Raw genomic sequence first — 24412 nt, 5'->3', positions numbered from 1 at the left:
TCAGTGTTGCATCACCCAGACAGCTGAAGCAGCCAGAACAAACGGGACCTGTGTATGTAATGTTATATTTCACCTTAGAGTAAAACCCTCTTCTCCAAGGGAGTCTCATTCCAGAGTTCTGATCCATTTGAGATTGCACAATGAAACAACTGAGCCATATCTTGAGAAGTAAGGTTTTTATTTAACTAAGCAGTACTACCTTGTGAGATATTTTTCTTATAGCTGTCTTTGAGAAGTGATATCCAGAAAGAGAAAAGCTGAAAACAGGTTCTTAAGTATTCATCTGAGGAATATTCATCTGCTTCAGTGATAGTGTTTGCAATAGGTTTTGGAAATAGATGTGATAACCATGTTTCAGGTTTTGTGTGAGTTGAACTTTCTTGAGGTCTGCCTGGTTAAATTTGGACTGATGGAAGTGGAATGGTGAAAGCTTTATCCTTCCCAGACAGGCTGCTTCTGAGTGCCCAGGGCAAGAAGCCTGAGGGGTGCTACAGGCTCTTCTGAAAATCTTTCAAAAGAAAAGGTGTGAGAGAAAACATTGAACTTTTAAAGTCATTCACCCTGCTTAGAAAACTCAGCCCAAAAGCTGCAAACTGATAGAGTTACAAGCACTTGGAAGTGAATTATTGTACAGAGCATGAACCAACCTGAAGAAGACATGCTATGCTTTCCTTCCTCATAATCTTAAATTGGCAGCTTAATTAACTCTTTCCTTTCAGAGCACAGCATTTGTACAGTCTGAGGTTTCTCGGTGGATTTTGTAATGATGTTTAATTAATGTCATCCTTTAAATTGGGGAAGGCTCACTTTTTAGATGTCTAATATATCAGATTTAATTAAAAGGCTGAGTGCAAGCTAATTTTACTTTGGGGTTTCTGCAAAGTACACCTTTCACTGAGTGCACTGAATAAACAAACACTGTTTTTGTAGCAGGCAAGAGATTCATGGGGTAAAATACACTCTCTGCCAAGGAGAGGAAATCTGCCTGTTGAATGAACTAAAAGCTGTCAGAAGTGATCATTAAAGGAATGTTTTGGAGGGCATTTTCTTTTTTTTAAGTTTACCTGAACTGCTCTTCTATCCAGCTACCATAGAGAAAAAAGGAACGGCTATAGAGAGTCAGAATTTTAAGCATTTGCAATTAAAAAATGTTTTGCAAGACACTCAATCAATGAGATCTGTATGATATTTGTAACAAACAAATATTCCTTGTATGAAGAACAATTTCAGAATTGTAATCATAAATATTTGTGTCAGTTAAAATTCTTGGAATTTAGGTATGGAATATACTGGGACTGGTTCCCCACCACTGCCAACCCCAATTAAATATTGGTGGAACTGGTTGGCTTTGATCTCTGACCAAAGATTTAACTACAAGCCTTGCAGCCATACATAATCAATGAAGCTTTATCTCTGCTCCAGAGGGTGTGTTCTGAAAGCAAAATGCTGGGTTTTGTCATCTGAATTACATCTGAGGCTTTGCATGGTAATTGATAATGACTAATTTAACATAATAATACTGGATTATGGTTTCTTATTTAAATAGGGACGAAGTTCCTTACAATCCTGAAGGCACCTATGGGTTGCTAAACAAACACATTGCTTACAGTTCAGAACAGCATATTCAGTTTTACATAATATAAAATTAAATTAAGCAACCTGTGTGGCTATAAGTGCAGTTATAAAATAATTTTATATAACAGGAAGAAAGATTCTGGTACCTAATGCGAATGTTTGGTTGTATCTGATTTTGGAAATATCTTGTTTTGAGTTAGTTTGTGGTATAGTTTTTGTTAAATGTTGGGAAAGTATTTTCTATTTAATTTCTTAAATTACATATTAATTCCAGTGAAAATCTGATATCTAGAAGCTAAAATTTAGTTTAACAGTATCACAAGTTGTATAGGGGTAAGGGAAGGGAAATGTGTGTGTCATAAGAGCAGCCCAAGTTTGGGATCTCAGGGAGAACACACTCAGAGCTGATTTCTAAGCTTTGTTTTACTGTGGGAGCAGAAAACTGTGTTGGAGGAAAACTTCTGATATTCAGAGACTTATCTGGATGACTGTGTGTGAATGCTTGGTGAGCCCTCATCACTCCTGAGTGGAGCTGGGAAGTGTCAAGTTATGATTTTAATACCAGGACTTTCAGTTTTGCCATTAAAGTTCAAAGTTTAATTAGAAAGCTTGAAGGTGAAAAAAGTACTAAGTAATTTGGTTGTCTCAGGTTTATCATTAATTTTATACAATTGATTTTCATACACAAGGAACATTTTGCCTAATTTTTTTACAGAAGGTAGAACTTGCAGATCTTAGCAGTGTAGAGAATTCCCTAAGAAGTTTGTATTTTGTGTTAAATTTGCCTCTTCTTTTTGGAATAATTGTTTGTTGCAAAAATCTTTCTCTGCTGGCAAAGCTAAAATTTTTTATGTAGGTTCTTGGAGTAAATATCAAACTGTAATGTGAAGTCCTATTTTCCATTGAAAGTAATACCAACATTTTTAAATAAATTGTTAAATAACTAATCAATTTTCACATTAAAGCAAGACAATGTCATTTCACATATTTACATTGAAGGGTTGAGCTAACCTGAAAAAGCATAAGCTTTTTGAACTGGAAAAGCTTATATTTTGTCAAAGACCTGGAATTTTTTACCAGTTTTGACTGTTTACATCAAGCATGTTGATCTTCAAAAAAAAGATAAATATGCTTTGCAAGCACAAATATCTGCTTTTGTGAATGTGTGTTTAAAAAAAACACTGTCACAGTAGAGAAGGGTCCTAATGAAGGAGAGGGGAACATAACAGGGGAAAGAAGACAGGAAAACTGTAGACCTGCTTTTGGCAGGGGCAGATTGTGCAAAATAATGATTAAAAAGTAACATTTTATTTTTTTCTGGAGCTCAAACACTGAGAATTTTATATGGGAGCACTGTGGGATTTTCCTCCTCAGTCTATAGGTCTGATCATCATCTGAACTGCTTTCAAGGAGTAGGAGCCTCCCCGGTACTCAGCCCAAAAGATTCCATCCTGGTACTTGCTCCTGTAGTGGCCCCCTCGGTACCAGACCCCGTTGAGGTTGGAGTGGGCACAGGCGTTGTACCACCAGCCGCCCTTGTGGAAGTGGGCACAGTTTCCTGTGGAACAGAAGGACATGGGTGAGCTTCAGCTTTAAGCAGCACAAAGGGAGGGTTGCTAAATGTTTTCATATTGTGGCTTATTCACAGAGGCAGCTTGGAAGTGCTTCATAGCCTGTTGTGGTCGCAGCTTGCTGTTCTTGCTAAACTGTAAATTCTGGTGTAACAGCAGCCATTGCTGGAGGGGGAGTTATTGACATGGTCTTTAATGTGACAGCTGAAAATGAAGGAGAGACTCCTCTCAGCCTGCCAGCAGTGCTTGTCCATGAGCTAACACCCAAGGAACTTGGGTTATGCGCTGTTTAGAAATACTCCAGCGGAAGCAACGTGAGTTGATACAGCCCGAAGCAGCACACAGGGCCAGGGTTCCACAAAGAGCTGCTTGTAACTTGTGTTTTTACTGTTACAGGCTTGTCTAAGAGTTTGCAGGATTTGTCCAGCTTTATGGTTATTGACAGCTGAGGAAAGGCAGTTGAAGTATTGCACTCCCCAGGCTTCCTGTTACTGCAAGGGAAAAACTGGCGGAAATGAGAGAAAGGGAGCTTTAAGGAGTGCAAAAACCAAATGATGGGCCCCTTTCTAAAGTATTAACCTCTGCACACTTGCAGTTCCTTTCATGCTCTTCAGAGGCTTTAGTTCCTGGTGATTCTGTGGCAGCAGCACTACTCAGACATCACCTGGACAGATACTCTGATTGCAGTCACGTGCAAGTGATGAGCTAAACAGAAAATTGCTGCAGAGTGTTGTCAGTGAGGGTGATAGATTTTGAATTTCTGACAGGTATAGGGGCTTGAAGGGGGCCTTCCCAATGTGGTTTTTATCATCATTGATTCGAAGCCTCTCCCAATAGGGTTATTTTACCAGAATTTACACACTGTTTTTGTCCTGTGCTGTATTTTTTGAGGCAGTGTCACTGGTGGAACACACTTAACTCACTTTTCTCAGGCACACCACTTTGCTTACCTGAATACATGTCCCTGTCCCTGTCCAGGGTTGTGAATTGCTTCCCATTGTGCCATATCATGGAGTCCCCAGCGTTGCCCTGGTAGGTGCCCAGGCGCAGGCGGTAGAATTCGCTCTCGGGCTCCAGGCGGAAGCTGCTGTACTCTGCGTACACCTTCTTGTTGCTCCAGTCCTCCAGCTCAATCAAGAGTCTGTAATTATCCTGATTGGTGAGCATGTAGATGTTTTCCAGGCCCAGCCAGTACTCTCCATCAATGTTCCCAAATCCTTTCTGTGAAAAAGAAGATGGGAAGGTGCTGTTAGCTTAGTTATCCGTGCTTGTTAAAACACTCATCAGCAGGAGTGTGATAAACCAGGGGAACTTGGGTCCTGAGAGCCTCTGAACGACTTCAACCCATGCATTCAAGTGCTTTATTTTGCTGCACTGGGACTGCTAAGCTGCACGAGATGCTGCCAGCACCATTAATGGTGGCAAAACATCTCTGTTCTTGCTGTCCTCCTCTTCTTAAGGTAAAGGGAGGGAGAATAGGGAAACTGAAGCAATATTTCTTGACAAAGCTAAGGGGATTTGTAATAATGGGTGAATAATGGAATTTTAGGTTATAATTCCAGGTTGAAAAAGGTATTTATGATTGCACAGTCTCAGCATTCATGGCAAATAACTTCTTGTTGCTTCTGTATTGCAACTGGTGTTGTTTCTTACTGTGAATTTAATCACACTATTCCTCTGTGTTCTTTATAGGATTTATTAGAAATTAATATAAAGACACATTTTCTTTCAAGTCACTACCAGCACAGTAGCTGTGAAGTGATATTTCCTATCTGCTGTCTGCTTTCCCCAAGTAAACCAGTATTGTTAATGTTTGGTGTTGCATTAGGTTCAGATGTTGGTGATTGCTTTATCAGGCACTCCATAACTACCTTAAAACACTTTAGAACATTTAACAACTCCAAAACCAACCATGGACTGCTCTGAGAAGTAAAGGCTTTGCATAATAATTTGTTTGTTTGACTGAATATTGAATAATTGTTGTAGTTATTATTGATTTAGGGATTAATATTTGAATCACAAAACTCCAAGAATGCAAGCAAAAATCCTCATGTTAATTTGTATCCTAGATGTAATTATTATTAGTAGTACTATTATTATTATTACCCCAACAAAATGATTTTCAGATTTCCCATTTAGCATGTAATTCCTCCAGAGCAGCATCCTCTTGTCATCCTAGACATTGTGCCTGCTAGTGCACAATATCACAGCAACACACAGCAATGTGTTTCCTTTCACCAGCCTGACATCTTTAAGTTTCTAACCTAAATTAATGGGTGGAAATTACTTCCTTTAATTCATTATTGGAACTATTTTTAAGTTGAGCCCTCAATCCAGCAAATCTCTTAGTGTGAGAATGAATCATTTAAATGAATAACTTCACTGGCTGAGTTTGCTTATTCATAAGGGAGACAAATGAAGCTTTACAAATACTCACTGAAGTTCTCAGTGTGTTAGTAAAAATCATGTGTTCGGTTATAATTTGTAATTAATGACTTCCCAGCCACTGTCTAGAATAACATGTCTCCCAGTTGTGTTGTGCATTACAAACCCAGGCTGTCTCAGCCAGGTTGGTTCATGCAAAGTTAACTGTGCATGGAGGGAAATGGGACATTCTCACTGAAATGTGTTTGCCTCTGAGGGATGATCACTCTTTTCAATTATCTTTCTTTGCCTACTGATGTTCTGCATTCTAGAATTTACCTTGTAACTGTCCCAGTTCCTGAAGAAGTTGACAGATCCATCTGTCCTCTTCTGGATAACTGCCCATCCTCCAGGGTCCAGGCTGTTCTCACACCACACTTGCATTGGCTCGTTGCTGTTTTTGGGTTTGATCATGTAAATCCCACTGTTGGCATGCCCAGCTTCCCTGGCTTGTTGGCAGTCTTTGAATGGACCTTTTGGAAAAGAAATACTATAAGCCTTCAAGATTGGCTGTGCAGTGCCCATTGTCCAGGAATATTTTGTACTGGAAAGTCAGGAATTCAATTAAGGTATAAACCTACTATGGAGAACAGTGCAAAAAGTTACTGTCTGAGATTAATTGTATATATACATAAACATGTCAGTATCATCTCTCCATGTGTTTTGGAACAAAAATTTCATTTTGGTAAATAATTAATGGACTTTGGTTACCAGCACCTGATTTTTTTGTCTGCTGTGGCAAAGGTTTATACTTATATATATAAGTATACTTGTATACTTTATACAAAGTATACAAGCAGCTCTTGATACTGAGAAACAATATGATTTTTCATTAATTATTTTCTTGTGCAAAAGGCAGACATCAATTTCCTTCATTTTCTGGCACACCAGTTTGAAACTGGTGGGAGTAAAAAACAAAACAAACCCAGGATACCCAACTAACCCTACCTGTTTCTGAATATATACATAGTTTGAGAGCTGCTATAAGAAATATCTACTGAGAGACTACAGACATGGAATTTAGTCAGAGAGAATTCTTATGCTGCATTATTTTCTGCTGTTATGTACTTAAGCACTTTGAGGATTAGGCTGTTACCTGTGGATAGGATATTTCTTAAGTTTCCTGTGTCATCCTGGTGTCATGTGTGTACATGGGTACTGATGAAGGAAATAAGCAAGCACTGGAGAAGGATTTTTGGGCAGCTAAAAGGACTCACATATTTGTTCTCAGGGCTGTGGTTGCACAAAATTCCTGTTGCTGTTGTGAGTGCTGCTTGAAAGCTCTGTTTTAGTCCATGTAAATGGTGGTTTTACAAATAATACTTAGAGAAGACCATCTGGTAATTCTCTGAGAAGGATGCAGCTTACATGTCTCTGAAAATCTTGCCTAGTTTGCCTTTCAATTTTTGGTAATGCTTTCATTTTCTGCTTTTTAGAAAAAAAATTTATTTGTGTGTCATTACTTCAGTTAGTTTATAGATACTGGTAATTTACTAATGAAAAGCAAAGTATGTTCTGATGACTAGTTAATGGTGGATGCCCTAAATGTATTTGAAAACTCAGCACATCTGCAAATAAACTAGGTACAGCTTTCCTCTCCTTCCAGAGGGTTTGTTTTCTCAGATCTTGAAAATTCAGAGAGAAGACATCAGTCACAGAAACGGCTCATGTGCAAAACAGCATAGAAAAAATTTCTTGAGGTTATTCTTTAATCAAAAGTAGAGGCTGAGGGAAAGGCACTTCACTACAGATTAAGCTTGTGTGACAAAAGCAAGCTGAAAATGGCATTTTTTAAAAGATTTTCAGGTAGCAGTTGTCAGTTGGACAAGTATGTAATTAGCAAGAAATCTGTAAAGCATAATTAGAGTGCATGAAGCTCATGTGTCTAATGAGGAGTACTCAGAGCTTGTGGCTGTGACAGGAGTGTCACAGACACTGAGCCATTGCTGTAAGTGTTGTGCACTGTCAGGATTGGGATGGCTTTGTCATTCTTCCAGGGCAAACAGTGGCACCTCAGGAAAGAAATCCTGTAGCTTTGGTGTACAAGGGCTTTTTTTCCCTCTTGTTCACAATTTAAATTCCCAGAGTTTGTCCAGGGGATCGATAATTTCCTGGACTAAGCAGGGTCTCATTCCCTTTCCTTGATCTGTCTGAAGTAAATTTGGATGCTCTATAACTGAGCAGGGATCTTGTTCCAGGAGTGTTTTTGTAAAGCAATTATTGCTTTAGGAAAAAATATAAACAAATAAACCTTCTATTTTGTAGTGTTAATTGAACACTAAGAATGGCTTAGTTAGATCTGCTGTTATTTGGGTGTTATCCCACATGATTGTTGTTGGAGGAGGACTTGAGCATTTGTTTTTTTTCCATGAGGGACCCAAGCAGATGTTTGGGGTCATTTTAAGCAGTTTTTAAGTCAGACAGAATTGTACCAGTCTGTTTATGTAATACCTGGATCACTTCTGGAGTTCAGCTGGCTTTAAGTTCACAGGATACAGCTCATGTGCTTTGATGCTCAGCTTTGTCTGCATGTATTAACATAAATTAATGTTGTGGTAGAGGTAAGAGACTTCTGCTCTGAATGTAAGGAAATCCAACATATCCCATAATTTTTGGTGTATAGCCTTGAATCTTTTTACTGAAGTAAATTCTTTGTTAGGTATGGTTATTTAATGTTCACATTATAAGAACTGATATTGTTCAGGAAATACTGAGGTTTGTGAAAGGGAGAGATTCTCCTCAGTGCAGGTGTGGGTGGAGATCTGATTGATGAAAAAAGCATGAATTTCTGTTTAAAATCTTACAGGTTTTATAGTTTATATAAGGACTAAGTATCTCATGCACATCTAGTCTTTTGTAACAGTCTGTGTATGTATGTCACCGAGGCAGTGATAAGTCAGAAATACTCTGAGAAGATGATCTGCTAAATATTTCACTTCCAAATTCTGGCTTAGATGAATGATTTAGTGCAGATCATATTCTGTGCTAAATTAAATGAAGTAGAGAAGGAAAGAGATTAAATATTTTAAGTTGAAAGCTTGATAACTTGATGACTGGAACCCATTTTGAGATGCCAAATGTTATCTTGAGGTGATGATACAGAACTTGTGCTTGTGTAAGCTTTATAGAGAGGGTTGTTGGGGGCATTAGTAGAAGAAAAGTCCAAAATAAAATTGGACATATGTTTAAAAAAATAAGGTATGTTGTTAACCAAGAGGTATTAGAAATTATTATATGGGGCAGTGTCTAATTTTCAAGTACTTAACTAACTTGAAACTACTTTTTGCAAAAATAGTGATACTAATTCTGGGGATCACTGGTTATCATTCCAAATAAGGTAATTGTGACAACTACAATTCACAGGTACATTAACCTTCCTCTGTTTTTACAGCAATTTTTGTACAAAATAACCACCATACTCAGAAAACAGAACTTCATCCTTTTGTTCCCCATATATTTTGCATTTTTCTCTCCACTCACAGTAATCAGATGCACATTGACCTTTCTGACCCATCTCCTGCATGCAAGTATTTGTGAGGAGGTGCAGGTATTTATTCTGACATCAGTTCTTTAACAGGCCTGTTTCTAATTGGAACTGTCTGGTTTCCATTGGTCTTTTTTGACATCTTTATACATTCTAAAAAATCTGCATCTTTTAACCATAAAGATGTTTCTTCTATGACATAGTTTTGATTCTGTGCACCATGAAATCTGTTTACCTTAATTTTTAAAACCAGAGATAGTAACTGGGCATTGTGTTGGATTGTCCCAGTTTTGGTTGTGATGACTGATGCTCTACCAGCTGTAGCAATTCTCCGCCTTCCTTTTCCCAAGCAAGAATTGCAAGAAACACTTAAACTTTTAACTCAAGAATCCAGTGTTAAAGGAAGGTGAATAATGTTACAATAGCATCCGAAAATTTCTTTGTGTTCTCTTCCAAAAACAGACTCAAACTCTGAACTTCTAGGTGTGGAGGCGTCAGTGAACACCAGGTAGATAATTCAGAGGATAACTCTTAGTGCTGTTGCCTCTTTTTGTACGTGCAGCAGGCGTGAATTGAGAAAAAGATGTGTTGAGAGCAGCACCTGGAAGGGAGGCTTTGCTGGGAAGCAGGAACTCATGGCTTTTTTTAGAGTTATACTTGTGCTGTCTGACCAGACATCAGCCACTGCTTTGATATGAACTGTTTCCTTTCTGTCATGATGTGCCACTGAAATTCACATGACATCTGGCATTTTGCTTGGGCTCATGCCTGAATTTTCTGCAGACCTTGAATAAAAATAGTTGTTCTTTACATCAGCAGCTGGTTGGGTGTAATGCTGCAGAGCAGTCACAAATGAATGTTTGGCTTCATCTTAAGAACCAAGTTCAACCTTCAGCTGTGACTAAAGGCAATTTGAAAGAAACAAAAACAAAACAGCCACCTAAACCCAAAACCCCACACCAAACCCTTTTGCTGTGCTAGCAGAAGCCAAGAACAAGCACTCAAAGGGAAGTCTGAGAAAAACTTGTTTTTCTGAATCCTTGAATCTTTAAAAATAGTGATTCTGTCAAAATCTCAATAAAGCGAGAAGCGTGATAGGGTTTAGGGCAGCTCAGAAGTAGTTAATTGTTTTGTCACTAATTTTGATTCCTAGTGATACATGAATTTATCTAATGACCTAAAGAGTATAACATGTGAAGGTGGGATACAGTCTCCTGAATGTATTTTCATAATATTTATGGTTTTAGTTTAACTTTCCACCCCCCACTGACAAGAGGTTACTGAGAGTGTAGGTACAGATTTTAAATTTTCAAAGCTGAGTGTCTCTAATTGGATCCAGCCTCAGTTCAATTATCCTTTTAAACTTACCACTCTTGAATATTTCAGCTGAACGCTTAGAGACTCATTGCAGGACTGTGTTGGTGGATTTAGATGTTCATTTTAAAGCAGGGCAGAATAGAAGGATGAAAATTCTTCTAACAGAATTTTCTTCAAATGTAAGTATAAAGGACAATTTCAAGTTGAAATTATTTAATTTGTTTATGATTAATTAGTTCCTCTTATCCACTCTTGCCAGCTACTGTAACATGTAGCTAGCAGGCATCATCAAAGGAATGGGTAAATATTAGAAAGTTTATGCTAATACTGAATTTTCATATTTCCGTAACTCAAATCCAGCTGCAGAGAGAAACCCCAACACATTGTGAATTGAAGGTGAGTATTGTTCAGATTAAATTCCTGAATATTGGCCATTTCAAGTTAATGTTAGGGAGGTTTAGGCCATTTGGTAAACTAAAGCTTTCCCTGGGAGGTAGAAGGGGGAGAGAAAATCAGGAGCAAGAGTGAGCTATACCAGTATTTTAAATTCTTCCTTCTGTTTTTATGGTTGAGTGTTGAAACCCTGGTTACTGAGGATTTTAGACTTTCTGTGCTGAAGGGTACTGACCCCCAAGAGAACACTGTATTTGACCTGAGGCCGTGGAGAAGGCTTCCAAAAAGGAATGATAGAACTGGGATTGTGGGTGTGGAGTTTGAATAGAAGTAATATCACACGGTGGAAAACCTAGATTTTAAGGTTTTAGAATATAGTAACAAATATAAAGCAAGATGGAGGTTTCAGGGCAGAGGCTGATCCTTCCTCTTCACCTTCTTCTCCATGGGTTTGAGTGGTTTTGTGTAATTGGATAAAAAAGTCCACATTGCAGGCCCCAGGTGGTTGGTTATTGGGTCAAAAGTAAAAATAATTTAGGTGTCATTTCTTGATTGGACAGTTTATCTATAAAAAGCCTTGGACAGAGAGAGAGAGATGACTCTATTTTTCACTTGTTAGAGTGAAGTTCTGTAGAACTCACACTTCATAGTAGAATATAGATAAGAACTTGTAGTAAAAGCATGGCAACCCTGACAATGGGGGAGATGATGATATTATCAGAAGGCTAATTAATTACTTTATTATTACTGTATTGTTCTATACTATATTACACTATATTACACTGAATCTGCCAAGCACTCAACTCAAATTAACTGCACTGAACTGCCCAGAATCTCATGACTGTCAGTCAACAGTCCTGACACACACACATGGATTCAATTGGTCAATTAATCAAAACACTGTCATCAGAATCCAATTACCAATTCCCTTCAGGTAAACAGTCTTCCACAGTGCATTCCACTTGTGAATAAGAGGAGCAGCAATTGAGATAAGAATTTTTTTTTTTCTCTCTCTGAGGTTCAGAGAATGTGAATCCCAGAAAATATTCTTGGGAAGTTGTGCCTTGCTTTTCTCTGTGAGGAGAAATGCGGCTATAAGAACTAATAAACATCTGAGTCCAAACAAGAAATACCATCTTGTGCTTTTAATCCCTACCCCGGCAAAAAAGAAGCAAAGATTCAGCAGCTGGGACAGTTTCTCTCAGGAGCGGGGAGATCTCAGGTTAGATAAATAGTGACAGGTAACTCACCCTCGTTGATCAGAGCCAGAGGGGGCACTCTGAAGGGGCTCTTTGTGGGAGCGGTGGCGGGGTCGGGCGGTGGCCGTACGTCTCTGTCCCGGGGGTAGCCCGGGTCTCTCTGGATCTCGTTGCCCCCCAGCAGGACAGGAGTGTAGGGCTGGCTGTTGGGGATGTGCTGGGGCACCACCTGCACCAGGGGCGGGGACCCGTGGGGGTCCTGGCGTGAGAAGATCCTCAGGCACTGCTCCTCCAGCAGCGAGATTGTCACCGACTGGTTGTTTACCAGGTCGGTTAGCGCCGCGTATTTTACTTCCAGCTCCTTGTATTTTGTTGCCATCTTCAGCATTTCTGTGGTAACATTAAGGACTTTGTTTTCCAGCTGGGAAAGCTCGAGCGAGTTGTCGCGCTTGCGAATTATCTCGTGCAGGAGCTGCATGTACAGTTGGGTCACACGAGAGTTCATGTTCCGACTTTCTTTCCTCAGTAATTTCACTTCGTTCACGATGTTCCCATCCACATCCACCACCAGCTGCAAAATGTCGATCTCCCTCTTCTGCTTGGACAGCACATCCTTCAGGTTCTCAATGTCCATCCTGGTAACTTCATCTTTCCTGTTCCCAGTGCCCGGGTCGTTCGTGTTCACGCAGATTGGCCCCGTGATTTTTTGTTCTGGGACCAGGAAGGTGTAACCACATTTCTTCCCTTCCTCTGGCCTGTCTGCTGAGCGAGGCTGCCTCTGCTGGGGCGTCTTGCTCGGCGTGGATTGCTCCGTACAGCGCCCAATAGACAGCAGCAGGAACAGCAGGACACCCAGAGTCCACTTCAGTATCTTCATTGTAAAGCAGGTGTGACCACTGCCAGGAGCCTGTTGAACAGATAAAGTCATTAAACCAGAGGTGTTACTAAAGCTCCTGGACTTTCAAACTGCCTAAACTGATGGGTTTGCCTTGCTTGCATGTATGTAGCCATGCCTTTGGCATCTCTTCCTTGGAGTTAGATTCCATTAATTGGCTGGCTGTTTTGAGCAGGAAACACCTTAACTTAGATACAGGATTTAGTAAAGGAGTTGTTGCAATGGGTAACTTTTCAGAAACATTGTTGTGCTTAGATCTTGTGTTACATTCCGTTATCAGATTGCTCAGATTTGTGCCCACTGCAATTACCTGCACAAGGTTATGGAGCACGGAGTGCTTGCAAAATACCTTCCTGGAAGGGAAGGAGGGAGATGAAATTATTTATATAAATGTTGGGATTTTGATTATATAAGCTTTTCTGCTCCTCCTTTAGCTTTGTATATAGATAGATATGTATAATTTATTAAATTACTATATACATACTCATTCATATATACACCTATTTTTCAAGTTTATATATACAGAGATTTAGTAGGCTTGAAAAAGGCATCTTTAAGACTATTTTTGGACATGAGTGTTAGGGAGGAGATTAGATATTGTTGCAAACATCAAAAATTACTTACTCAAGTGACTTTGAATTTGTAAGGAAAGCTTAGAGCACTGTTTGCGCTTCATATGGGTCCCTGTTTAGTTGCCTTGAGATGAACATTTAGAATTGTTGTCGCTCTATTTTTGTATCTTTGAGAACATCTTTATCCAATAATGCTGAAGTATCAGGTATGTTGTCATTATAAAAACCATACTGAAGTGTTTCATTCCTCTTTTAAAGAAAACTAGGAGTTTCTTTTAACTCTGAAGAGTTAAAGTGCAGTGAGAAAAATCTGGGAATGTTTTGTGAGACCTGTTTTTTAGCTTAAAATATTTGAGATTATAAACAAAGATAGCACTTAAATAAACAAAAAAACCTTCATTTTTTATGATTTGTTTGCTTTGTGAAGCAGATCACTCTTCTTATCTCAGCTGTTGATCTGGCTTTCCTTTCCAGCCTCCTTTTGCCAGCCTTTGGATAGCCTTTCTACAGTGGCCTTTGGGTAATTACAAAGAGTAATACAGTAAGAGCAGGCAAAGTTAATCATCTTTCTGTTCCTGCTGGGTCCAAATTGAAGTGCATTTGGCATTCCTGGCACAGTGATCCCAAAGGAGAGCAGAGCTCTGCTGCTTCCTTTACGTTCACATTACAAATGAGAAGGTGACTTTTGGGTTGGGTCCCTTTTCCCAGTTCTGTTACTGGCTTTAATATTCTTGTAATAAATGGTGTCTGCTCAGCCTCAGGAAACCTGTCAAGCCTTTATTTTTTTATTTTTTGGCTTCACTAGGAGCTGTGGTTACAAGCTTTAAACCATGATGTACATGCAATCAGGAGTTAGAGCTAGAAATTCTGCTTAAATTTTTGGTAACTTTTTGTTTGTCTGGTCGTCGTATTGCAAGTCCTGCTTCTGTAAAGGGAAGAAAATACATTTAACATGTACTAAAAATCCTTTCTTACCCTGCATAAATGGAGGGAGCACCATAAGTTTGAGGAGTTTATTTTAAAATACTTAATTTGCAGTAATAGGTATTTTTGTGTCTGCTATCAAAACCAAAACTTAATAATTTTGTTAATATTTCTCTGCTGAAACTGTAACTTCTGTTTAAAGAAAAACAAGTTAGGAAAAAATATCACTTTTCTCCAGAGCTGGTTGTGTGTTTTTCTTCGGTAATTTCAGGCATTTAAAATATTAATCACTTGGACAGTGCTCAGATTTGGTAGTTCATTAGGTTAAATGCTCACATGCGTCATGGGAAGCACATGGGAAACTGGTCTGTGTGTGGTTTCTAATTTGCCAAAGATGAGCTGAATTAACTATCTGAAGTTTAAAACCTCTTTGCATCTCCTAACTAATTTTTGATACTTTTGCATTTACTATTTGCAGATTGAGGGAAAGAGACTTTGTGGCATATGCTTGAGGATGAAGCCATAGTACAATTCCAGTATTTTGCTGTTTTCATTTCACAGGGTGTAATAGGTACTTCATAGTCCAAGAAAATGAATAACATTTTAGTTCTTGGGAATTTTTAAGACCCTACAGTTACTAAAATAATGAATGGCTGGGGATTTTTCCCCACAACAGCACATTTTCCCCCTGAAATACACAGAACTTAAATTAATCTTTCAAAACAAATCACTTTGCAACACAGTCCACATTCTAACCATGTATTCTGCTGCAGTCTGCTTTCTGCATTTCTTTTAATATTAAATGTGTTCATTTTGAACTTTTACCCTTATGTATTAAAGTTTCAAGCCCTGTGTCTATACATATGCTGTCAGACCATTAGATGAATTAAAGGGTCTAATATAGCATAGCCAAATCCAGCAGCTGCATAAGATTATGCCCTAGAATTTGAAATTCAGAAATATCTTGTAGTAAACTGAGACATTCAGATAAGCAGGGATGAATTCCTTCTGAGAATCTACCTGGTAGGAATGTAGATACTTCCATGGAAATGCTGATGTTGAAAAAATGAAGTGTTTTAAAATATTGCTTGTCAAGTTTGAGCAGCTTAATGCCCAACTTGTTATACAATAATAGGTTCTGAGTAAGGTATTTACCTGGAGTTTTAATCAGCTTAGAAGGAAATGAAAATACTGTTTCAGAAATTTCCTGATGTTCTGGGCAAGCAGCTTAAAAAAATAGGAGCTGTTTATCCAAAGTATCCCAGAATGATAGCCTAATATGTAAGACCTAAATGACAAATTAAAATTAGAGTTGGGAAATAGTTTTTGGGATTTTGGATCAGACACATTTTGTGCTGGATTCCCAGGTTTAGGTGTTTAGGTAGTGGCAGAATGTTAGGGGACAGCTGAGGGATCAGCTCAGGCAGAACCAGTCTCCAACCCTCCCTGAAGGTTTGGAGTCACCTCTGCTGAGTGGAGCTGCTGGTGCAGACCTTGGAAATGCAGCAAATATCTTGTAATTACAGATACCATTGCTCTGAAATACATTATCTAACTCTTTATTAAATGTCATGGTTTTTAGATTAGAACAAACTCTCATTTCAGCTGGTTCTGTTGTGTTTCTGTGCCACCCAGTTTTGGGCCTCAGATTTCTGTAGAAGTTCCATTATGTATGTTCTGGCCTGCTGATGTTTTATAGCTTCTGCAGAAGAAAATATGCAGTTATTCACAGCAACACAAGCTTCTTCATCAGCTTGTCAGAAACACTCAGAGCTGTAGACAGGGCTTCAATACTATTTTATGTTTAATGACATTTCTTCTGATTTCTTTCTTTTTCCAGAGTGATCCCTGTGCAAAAAACCCCCAACTCGCTTTCAAAATTAGTTTTTGATTTATTACTTTAAAAAGTGTTTAAACGTCCAAAATTCCAATTTAAAAGAGCAAAACAAACCAGCAGCTTCTATTTTTAACTGCTGTAACACAGACTGTTATCCCCCCCTAGAAATATTGTAATCACAAGTACAGAGTTGCATGGATTAGGATGTGGGGAAGCTGGTATATATTTGGCATTTTTTAGCTTTCTGCACAACAAACTATTTGTTCTTTGTTGTACTGCTGTGAGTCATGTTCAGCAAGATGTAAAATTTGGAAACCCACAACACAAATTGGAATCTATTTCTCCAGAGCTGACAAAGGCTTGTTCTCCCTGGGCAGTGTAGGGTGATATGGGTGAATATAACAAAGTTGCAGATAAATGGGAATATAGGATTCCTTTTGTATATAAATGGGAATATAGGATTCCTTTTGTGTAGAAAGTGCAGTATCAGTACTTATCTTTATTCCAAATATTTATTAAGAGAATTTGGTCAAGTGATAAATGCCAGCAGTGCCCTCTTACGTGTAGCAGGAAGAGAAACAGACTGGGTTCTTTAAGAAAGTAAATTACAATGCTGAGACTAAAGATGCTCTGCCCATGAAACCAGCTAATCAGGGAGCTCAGTTATTGATGTTACACAGACTTCATTTTCTGCTGAGCTTTGCCTTAGCAGCTGAAATCAATAAGCTGTGTTCCCCTATGTCTGCACAGGCTAAGTGAGGATTTTTGTAGATTTTTTTTTAAAACTGGGTGCATGACATTAGAAGTAATACTAAGGTGGGAAAACCCCTCCTCTTATAGGAGAAATGTTCCCATGGATTTCAGTATATCTCTGGATTTAAGTAAGTTACTTCTCCCTATATAAACAAGTGCTTTTCCCTCTGCCTCTGCTGAAATAACAGGATTACTTTCAATTGTATTGACTGGGATCCAGAAATAATATGTTCTTGGGTTTTGTTCATCAGATATGTGATGTATTGAGTCACAGAATTCTGCTTCAGAGATTGACATCAATCTGATTCCTTTTAGGAAAGGCAATCTAAAAATCTTCAGGGGATTTTGAGGTTGTCATTGAAAACGTGCCTCTTTTACAAATGATAAATTCTTAGAAATTCTCTGCAGAAGAGATTTGTTAATCTTGTCATAGTAGATATCCTGAAAGCACAGAACAATTTCATGGCATTTCCAGATTTTTTGGTGAAGTTTTTTCAGCATGGGGGTTCCTTTGCATTTGTTGGCAGCCACTGTGTGTGTTTGCATTGTTTGAACAGGCAGGTACAATGCAGTGGTGCACTTTGTTGGAAATGTGTGATTTTGAGGCTCTAGAGTTCTGCTTAGAACAGATACTGAAGATATTAAGCATCCAGTTATGCTTGCTGTAGGAAATTGTACTTCATTCATTGGTGTATAAATTTTAAGGACCAAACCAATAGGGCACATTACACAAAACAAAGCCCAATAAAACAGTAACTAAAACTCAGCAGAGCCATGTAGTAACTGCTAAAGTTTAAATGTTCAGAATTTCCATTCTTTTTAGTAAGTTCCTTTAAAACTTCAAATAGCATATTTTTTTCACTGTACTTCAGATCATTCTTTTGGCAGCAGCATAATATTAGTATTGCATTATTTGTTTTAAAACAAACATTTCAAAATTTCAACTCTAAAGTTGGAAGGCAGCAAAGGAGGGAGAGTTAAAACCTTGTATACAGCCAGTTTATTACTTTAAAATTATTGACTCAGCTGTTTTCGTTTGTGGAAGGTTTAGGAATTGTTCTAAGCAGTGTAAATCAAGCCCTTGGCTGATGATGAATGAATGGAGCCTGGTGTCCAAAGCACATTATGTGCTTCAAAGGGGGATTGTGTTGTTGTTTAGATTATTTTCTCCTCCTTATGTAAATCAGCACAAAAGAATAGTAAGGAAAAGGGCTCAAGAATTTGGAAAGGATCCATCTTTCTTGTTTATCAAGGCTGCTTCAGACTTTTTTCCTCTGGTAGCTACTAAATCTTAATTAAGTTTGTCTTCTGTAACACTTGGTCTCTCCTTTTAGCATCAGCCCCTTCATTCTCTCTTACCGTGTCAGGCAGCTCTGAGTTTGTAAATGCAAATACATCACTGAAGTTCATTTGCATTGTTCTGGATTATTTACTGTATTTTATTTTCCAAGTCAGCATGAAGAAAGTTTTCTACGCTTTTCCTGTGTATAAGCAAGTATTTTTTGGTTTTCATCTGTATTTTTGTCTTCTGTTTGTAAGCAACTTTCTTGTTTTAATCATCGATTAGCAGCAGCATTCTTCTCCCTTTCTTCCACTAGTGAACTGTAACAAATCCCTCAATTTTCCACTTAATGTATTGTGACTTTGTACACTGCATTTCATGTTTATGAAATGGATCTTTATTTAGAAACAAACTGCAGTTCAATCGAGGTACAAATAAGGAAGGTATTGGTGCCTGTTGCAGCAATGTCTTTGGATTTTCAGCTGCACAATTGATTGTGCTACAACCTCGATTATGTTCAGAATCACTGTATGACTCTGGTTTCTTGGTTGGCTCTAGGACTCAGGCAACTTCAGCTCCTCAGTAGTACCATAAATAAAAGCATGCTTGAAACGATATACAATGATTGCTACTTACAGATGTGCATTGATTTGCTTGGGACTTTTCACAGTGGTTTTATTGAGGTATCCATTTTCTAGTTCTAGTAATGCTGGGTCTATGCTCTGGTGTTGGGTGAAATCCAGCTGCCCTGAAATCGGTAGGATTTTTGGCTTTTGCCTTCTGGTAGGATCAGAATTCCACATGAGTATGTTCACAGTACCCAAATTACATGCTTAGCAAAGAATCTGGTAGTGCTAATTTTCTGTAACTGTAGATAACAATGCAGCTAAACAACTGAAACTTGTTCATCCCTACAACTGGAACAAGTTAGTCTGTGCTCTTATGCAGTGCCTTTTTTAATTCTTTCCAAAGTCTACCAAATGCCACAAAAATGAGTCTTAATGTTAGTTGTCAAATGTTTCTCAGGCTGAGAGGGATTTGTTTCTTCACAATTGTATGTTGAGGGAGATGCATGTAGCATTCAGAAATAGCTCAAAATTAAATTTGTAAGTAAGAATAACTTTAAAACTTACCAAGAAATAAAGTCTTCCAGCTGGTTTGCTTCTGTGGCAGATGGAAAATCCAGAGGCCAAATTGCTTTTGCTTCCTATATTACGCGATGGTGTGGAGTGTTAATCTGCAGCTGGAGCTGAAAACTGCTTTTGTCTTTCTCTGTTAGATCCAAGCTGTATTGAGGAATTGGGTTTCTCCATACGATAACCAAGCTAACTAATCAGTTTAAAAAAAAGAAAAAAAGTAATGCTCCAATATGCGTTATTCCAGAAGAGAGAGAGAGATGTTTTTTGAAACTGCAGTGTTTAATTCTCACATGCAGAAGTGCTCTAACCAGCCACAGCTGACCCAGATTCCATATACATCACTTTTGGACAGTGTTTTTTTAAACAAACACACGCTCGGCTCAGCCGTTCAGCCCACCTATGATGTCACCGCGAGCACTCGGAGAGCAGAAGAAACTCCTCCTTCGGATTTCCTATCCATACCCTCCAGAAAAGGAGGGGGTAGGGAGGCTGAGAAGTTAGGAACAAGGAAAGATTGTTTGCCAGTAGAAGGGAGGTACCATATGGCAACGGACTGTGCAAGAGTTCAGCAGGCAATTACAAATCAAACATTTTTACTATGCTGCCTAAAGATGCCTTTCAAGTTATTACAGTACTGGGCTTCATTTAGAAGAAAGATTCTTTCAGGCTGATAAAACTCGATTTGTGTTGCTGGGAATAAAAGGGGCAGCCTGGCTGGATACAACAGGAAAAATGAAGCATTTGTAGTCTAGAAGAATGTTCAACAGAATGTCGCATTCAATTCTTGACGTTCACTTAATAAGAAACAGTTCCAGTTGTTAAAGGCATGAATTCTCCAATACATGTGGAAAACGTTAAAACTCTGTGTGTGATGGTTTTGGGTAGGTATCAGAATATTTGATAACATCTGACTGGTGTTAGAAGTAGCAAAAGCCACAGAGATTACACTCTACAAGAAGTACAGGATCTGGGATTGGTCCTGTCCATGCTCAGGCAGCACGTGAGTGCATTCAATTTACTGCCATTGATCTTTCTGGTTTCTTCACAATGGCAATGCCAATTACATTTGAAAGAGAATTACCCTTGTATGCTTTCAAAATTATTTTAGATTTCATAGGAATGCATCCCATAGGTTTAGAGAGCTGCTCTTTACAGAAGACTTAGAAGGCTAAAAGAAAAGATCAGTACAAATCATTCAGTGGTAATTCTGCAAATACAGTGGTTTATAAAATCCTGCATAATAGTGCAGGTGCCTGTTACAGGGAATTTCCTTAAATATAGTTAATAAGTATGATTTACTTCCTTCTGTGGAAGATTGAGTGGGTTTGGGATTTTTAAGGCTTGTTAGGACATGGGTTAGTAAATTCAGATTCAGGACAGCTTATGCACTTTAGGTAGCATAGCAATTAAATGCCACTACCTGATGTTTCTGATTATCCTTTCTGTTTTTTAGCAAACTGTTTCTAGCAGAACAGAAAATTGAGAGATTTAGTAGTATATCAGGTCATGTATAATACCTTTTTATTCACTTTTTTATGTGTCACCTTTCAACCACAAGTATTTTAATTTGTTTCTGTGTGTGCGCACACACGTGTGTGTGTGTGTGAGTGTGTGTTGGTTTTGGAGGGATGCCCAGAGTTTTCCAGCTCACATTTGAGGACTGTGCTGGTTAGGTGCTATACAAACACAACTGCTGTTCTTGTGAGGTTGTATTAATAGTCTTCCACCTGTAAAGCCAAAGTCCTTGTTATGATTTTGGTTGTACAAGGCCGAGAGGTGAAGTAAAATATAATGTAAAAATTTCCCTTATACTGAAACAAGTTTCTTAAATAATATTATTTACATTTGTGTCATTTTTTAAATTGGGATATCTGTGAAAGATGCAAGGGATGCAGGCCATTTCCTTTGAACAGCAGAGTTGGTCAGGATATGCTTTGCTTACTTGAGACAAACAGGTGAAGTTCAAGAAATGGGGTTGGGGTTGGAAATAAAATAAACATTTTATCTGCAGCATTAGTGTGTAAGGAGGAGGAGTTTCTCTTTACACGATCAGGGGACTGAAGGAGCAGTTCAGGGAAGCAGTTCAGGGGAAGAAGGCAGTGACTTATCTAGCAGGCTGTTGGCTCTTTGGAGCTGTGATTATTACAAACTGCAGGATTCATTCATTTCAGTCTGGCTGCTCATTTTCTCTAAGTTAATCTTTCCCATGTTGCTGAGCTTGAGTTTTTATTTAGCTTGAAGTGTTTTGGGTATAATTTATCCTTCTATTGTTTTTAATTGCTGCTTTGGAGGAATGAAGTAGTAGACTTCCTAAACAATTAATTTTGATGGTGTATTTTAGTATTGTGTGTTTAGTGTGCTTCATGTTTGTCAAGAGAGTAGTAAATTGGTGCTGTGGAGAAGATGAGGTTTATGAGTAGCTGTGCATGTCCTTGTAATTACTTTTAGATTTCTAAAATTATTTCCCAGGTAAATCCAAACTCCTGTTCTGAGACAATGCTTTATCAACCTGCTTTAATGTTAGTGCAAGCAAAAATGCTTCACAATATTCTTGATGACAGGTTTTTTCCTGCTCAGTGAAAGACATTAAACAAAGAAACTTCTCATTCTAATCTCATTACAGGTATTTATCTGTCAGACTTGACATATATTGACTCTGCCTACCCCTCAACAGCAAGCATTCTGGAAAGTGAGCAAAGAACAAATTTAATGAACAACATTCTTCGAATTATCTCAGATTTGCAGCAGTCATGTGAATATGGTAAGCTATATGCTATGGTAATATAGTATGTAAATATCAGAGTGTTAAAGAGAAAAACTTAAAAAGCTTTAATTTTTGTCTGCTGTGATTCAATTTAAGTAAGGCTGGATCTGTGTGAATGCCATTAACACCCTCCCTCATCCTCTCAGCCCAAAAGTCTGGGTTTATTCTAGTATTGTTGGTTAAGACGATCACCCATCAGGGTGAGGAGACAGAATAAAGTTGCCTTTCTCTTACATTGAGCAAACTGCAGTATACATTTTTCTGATCATACATGTGTAGTAGTACATCATACTCAAGAGTAGTTTTACTGGTATTTATAAGCTTATATTCCTGTGTTCATAATTTTATGACTGAATTCTAAAAATAGGATTTCTTTTGGAATAGTACTTTTACTGGAGATGATAAAATACATTCAGCTTGTCTTTTGGACATTTATAGTTCTGTCCATAGATCAGATAATGTATTTATTTTTCAAAGATGGTTTCCCTCACAGTCCTCTTCCTATTATAGTAAAGTCCTAATGCTGTGTTTGTGATGGTGGAGTGTGAATTAGCAGAGGATTGTGGCTTCCCTGAAAGCTCAGTGTAAAGAGAATGTGGGCTGTGAAGGGGTCCTCAGACTCCATGTTCCAGTTCTGGGCCTTTGGTTTGGCCAAGGATGTTGTTTTACTTTTCCCTTGTGTGTGCTCTGATGAGCAGCTCTGGAGTTTGTGTGTGTGGAGACTGTCAGCTCAATGCATGAGAATTGCTGTGAAGTTCTAAAATTTCAGTATCATTAGGGCCTGTAGTTTGTACCTCCATCTCACATAAAAAGGCAAGAGATCTGAATCTGTTCAAATAGTTTCTGCAGAAAACTTTGCTTACCAATGAGTGGCACAGTGTCAATAAATGCTGTCTGTTTTCCAGATATTCCTATGTTGCCTCATGTCCAAAAATACCTAAACTCAGTTCAGTACATAGAAGAACTACAAAAGTTTGTAGAAGATGACAATTACAAGTAAGTACAAAATGCTATAAACGGACCATAACTTATTACAATATTACTTCTATAACTCGAAGCCTGTCACTTGTGAGATTGCACATTCATTGGGGAATTGTATTATATTATGTGGGTGCCCCTGCCCATGGCAGGGGCCTGGAACTAGATGAGATTTAGGGTTCCTTCTGACCCACACCATTCTGTGATTCTGTGGTGATGCACCTCAGACACTGCAGCTGTGAGCAGCTGTGGTTCCAGCAGCATGTGCTCAAGGCACTTTCCCACATGCTGAATGGCAGATCCGCTCCCTTTTCTGTGCCAGACTGCACCAAGCACTTGCTTCAGGTGGGTTTGGTCTACTGAGAAACATGGCTCACCTGTAACACTGCTCTGTCATTAAGAGGAATCCTGTGGTTGGAGATGGCTCAAGTCATTCTTCATCAGATCAAAACCATCTGTGCATCCAGCGCCAGGTTTTTACTGAGGGTGACTTACAGCTTTGACTTGCAGATAATACTTCATTTAATACTTTTCTCTTTGACTAGCTTATAAAGTGTGAGTAAAACGTAAGCACTTGGTTTTTGAGAGGCAAGTTCTCTGCCTGTTCCTCCCAGCCTCCCACCCAAGGTTTCCATGTCCTTAATTAAAAGATTATTACTGTAATAAGTGATTTGGAATCCAGCAAAACTGGGGGAGGGAAATCTCTGGCAAGAGACAGGAACTGAGGATAGGAAACACCCTGAGGCAAATCTGGTGCCTATGAAGGGGGGTTTTGTTCATTGGCTGATGTGCTCGAGGAGGTTCCCCACCCATTCCCATCCTGCCCGCCCGGGAAGTTTGTCACCTCAGAGGGCTTGAATTGGTTGCTTGTGCAGCTCCCTTGGAATGGCAGGAGGGGGATGCACACTTCAGGAGCAGCTGTGCTTTGCCATTTAATAGCCCTGGCTTGGATTTACTGAAAGGCAGCAAATGGGACCCTTCAGTTTATGTCAGAGAACTGTTAACGAGGACTCACACCCTTGGCTTCACTTCTGAGCTTTGGAAGTTGTTCTCTGTGTGTCCCTGTGGAAACATCCAGCTTCACCTTTTTCCTGGGATGTTCTACAGCCTGATTTGGGAAATGTCACTTGTCTATCACTGAGAGTAAAACTCTGTGGTCAAACATTTGAAGGAAGGAAAAAAAAAGCTAACCAAAACCCAAGCTTCTTATCTGCAGTGTCTCCTTAGGACACTGTGTTCATGAATTCCACTCTCCACCATCCTTCACCTTCACTGGCTAGGACTCACTAGCAGGGGGAATTTGAT

The 24412-nt window shown here is 38.8% G+C and overlaps 2 protein-coding genes across 6 annotated transcripts in view; one reads left to right on the top strand and one right to left on the bottom strand.

Moving 5' to 3' along the window:
• Positions 1-24412, top strand: part of RALGPS2 (Ral GEF with PH domain and SH3 binding motif 2) — a 113971-nt gene that overhangs the window by 56261 nt on the left and 33298 nt on the right. For all 5 annotated transcript variants that reach the window (XM_059477795.1, XM_059477796.1, XM_059477794.1 and 2 more), the window contains exons 9-10: positions 21989-22126; positions 23035-23125. In XM_059477795.1, the coding sequence (XP_059333778.1) occupies positions 21989-22126; positions 23035-23125 (229 nt within the window). The remainder of the gene's footprint in view (positions 1-21988; positions 22127-23034; positions 23126-24412) is intronic.
• ANGPTL1 (angiopoietin like 1) lies at positions 1665-19668 on the bottom strand. Its single transcript, XM_059478507.1, has 5 exons — positions 19360-19668; positions 12015-12870; positions 5850-6043; positions 4097-4367; positions 1665-3133 (listed from the first exon to the last, which is right to left on the bottom strand). The coding sequence occupies exons 2-5, from the start codon at positions 12838-12840 to the stop codon at positions 2946-2948; spliced, it is 1479 nt and encodes a 492-aa protein (XP_059334490.1). The 5' UTR covers positions 12841-12870; positions 19360-19668; the 3' UTR covers positions 1665-2945.

This window comes from Ammospiza nelsoni, chromosome 9 (assembly GCF_027579445.1).
Source record: "Ammospiza nelsoni isolate bAmmNel1 chromosome 9, bAmmNel1.pri, whole genome shotgun sequence".
NCBI classification, from domain to species: Eukaryota; Metazoa; Chordata; class Aves; order Passeriformes; family Passerellidae; genus Ammospiza; species Ammospiza nelsoni.
Note: the sequence above shows the minus strand (reverse complement) of the source record. Positions and strands in the feature narration are given on the sequence as shown.

Coding starts and splice junctions, on each gene's coding strand:
- ANGPTL1 (XM_059478507.1), bottom strand. CDS start 12,840: ATGAAGATACTGAAGTGGACTCTGGGTGTCCTGCTGTTCCTGCTGCTG. Junction 6,044..12,014: donor TCTGGCTCTGATCAACGAGG/GTGAGTTACCTG, acceptor CTTTTCCAAAAG/GTCCATTCAAAGACTGCCAA. Junction 3,134..4,096: donor GGACAGGGACATGTATTCAG/GTAAGCAAAGTG, acceptor TCTGTTCCACAG/GAAACTGTGCCCACTTCCAC.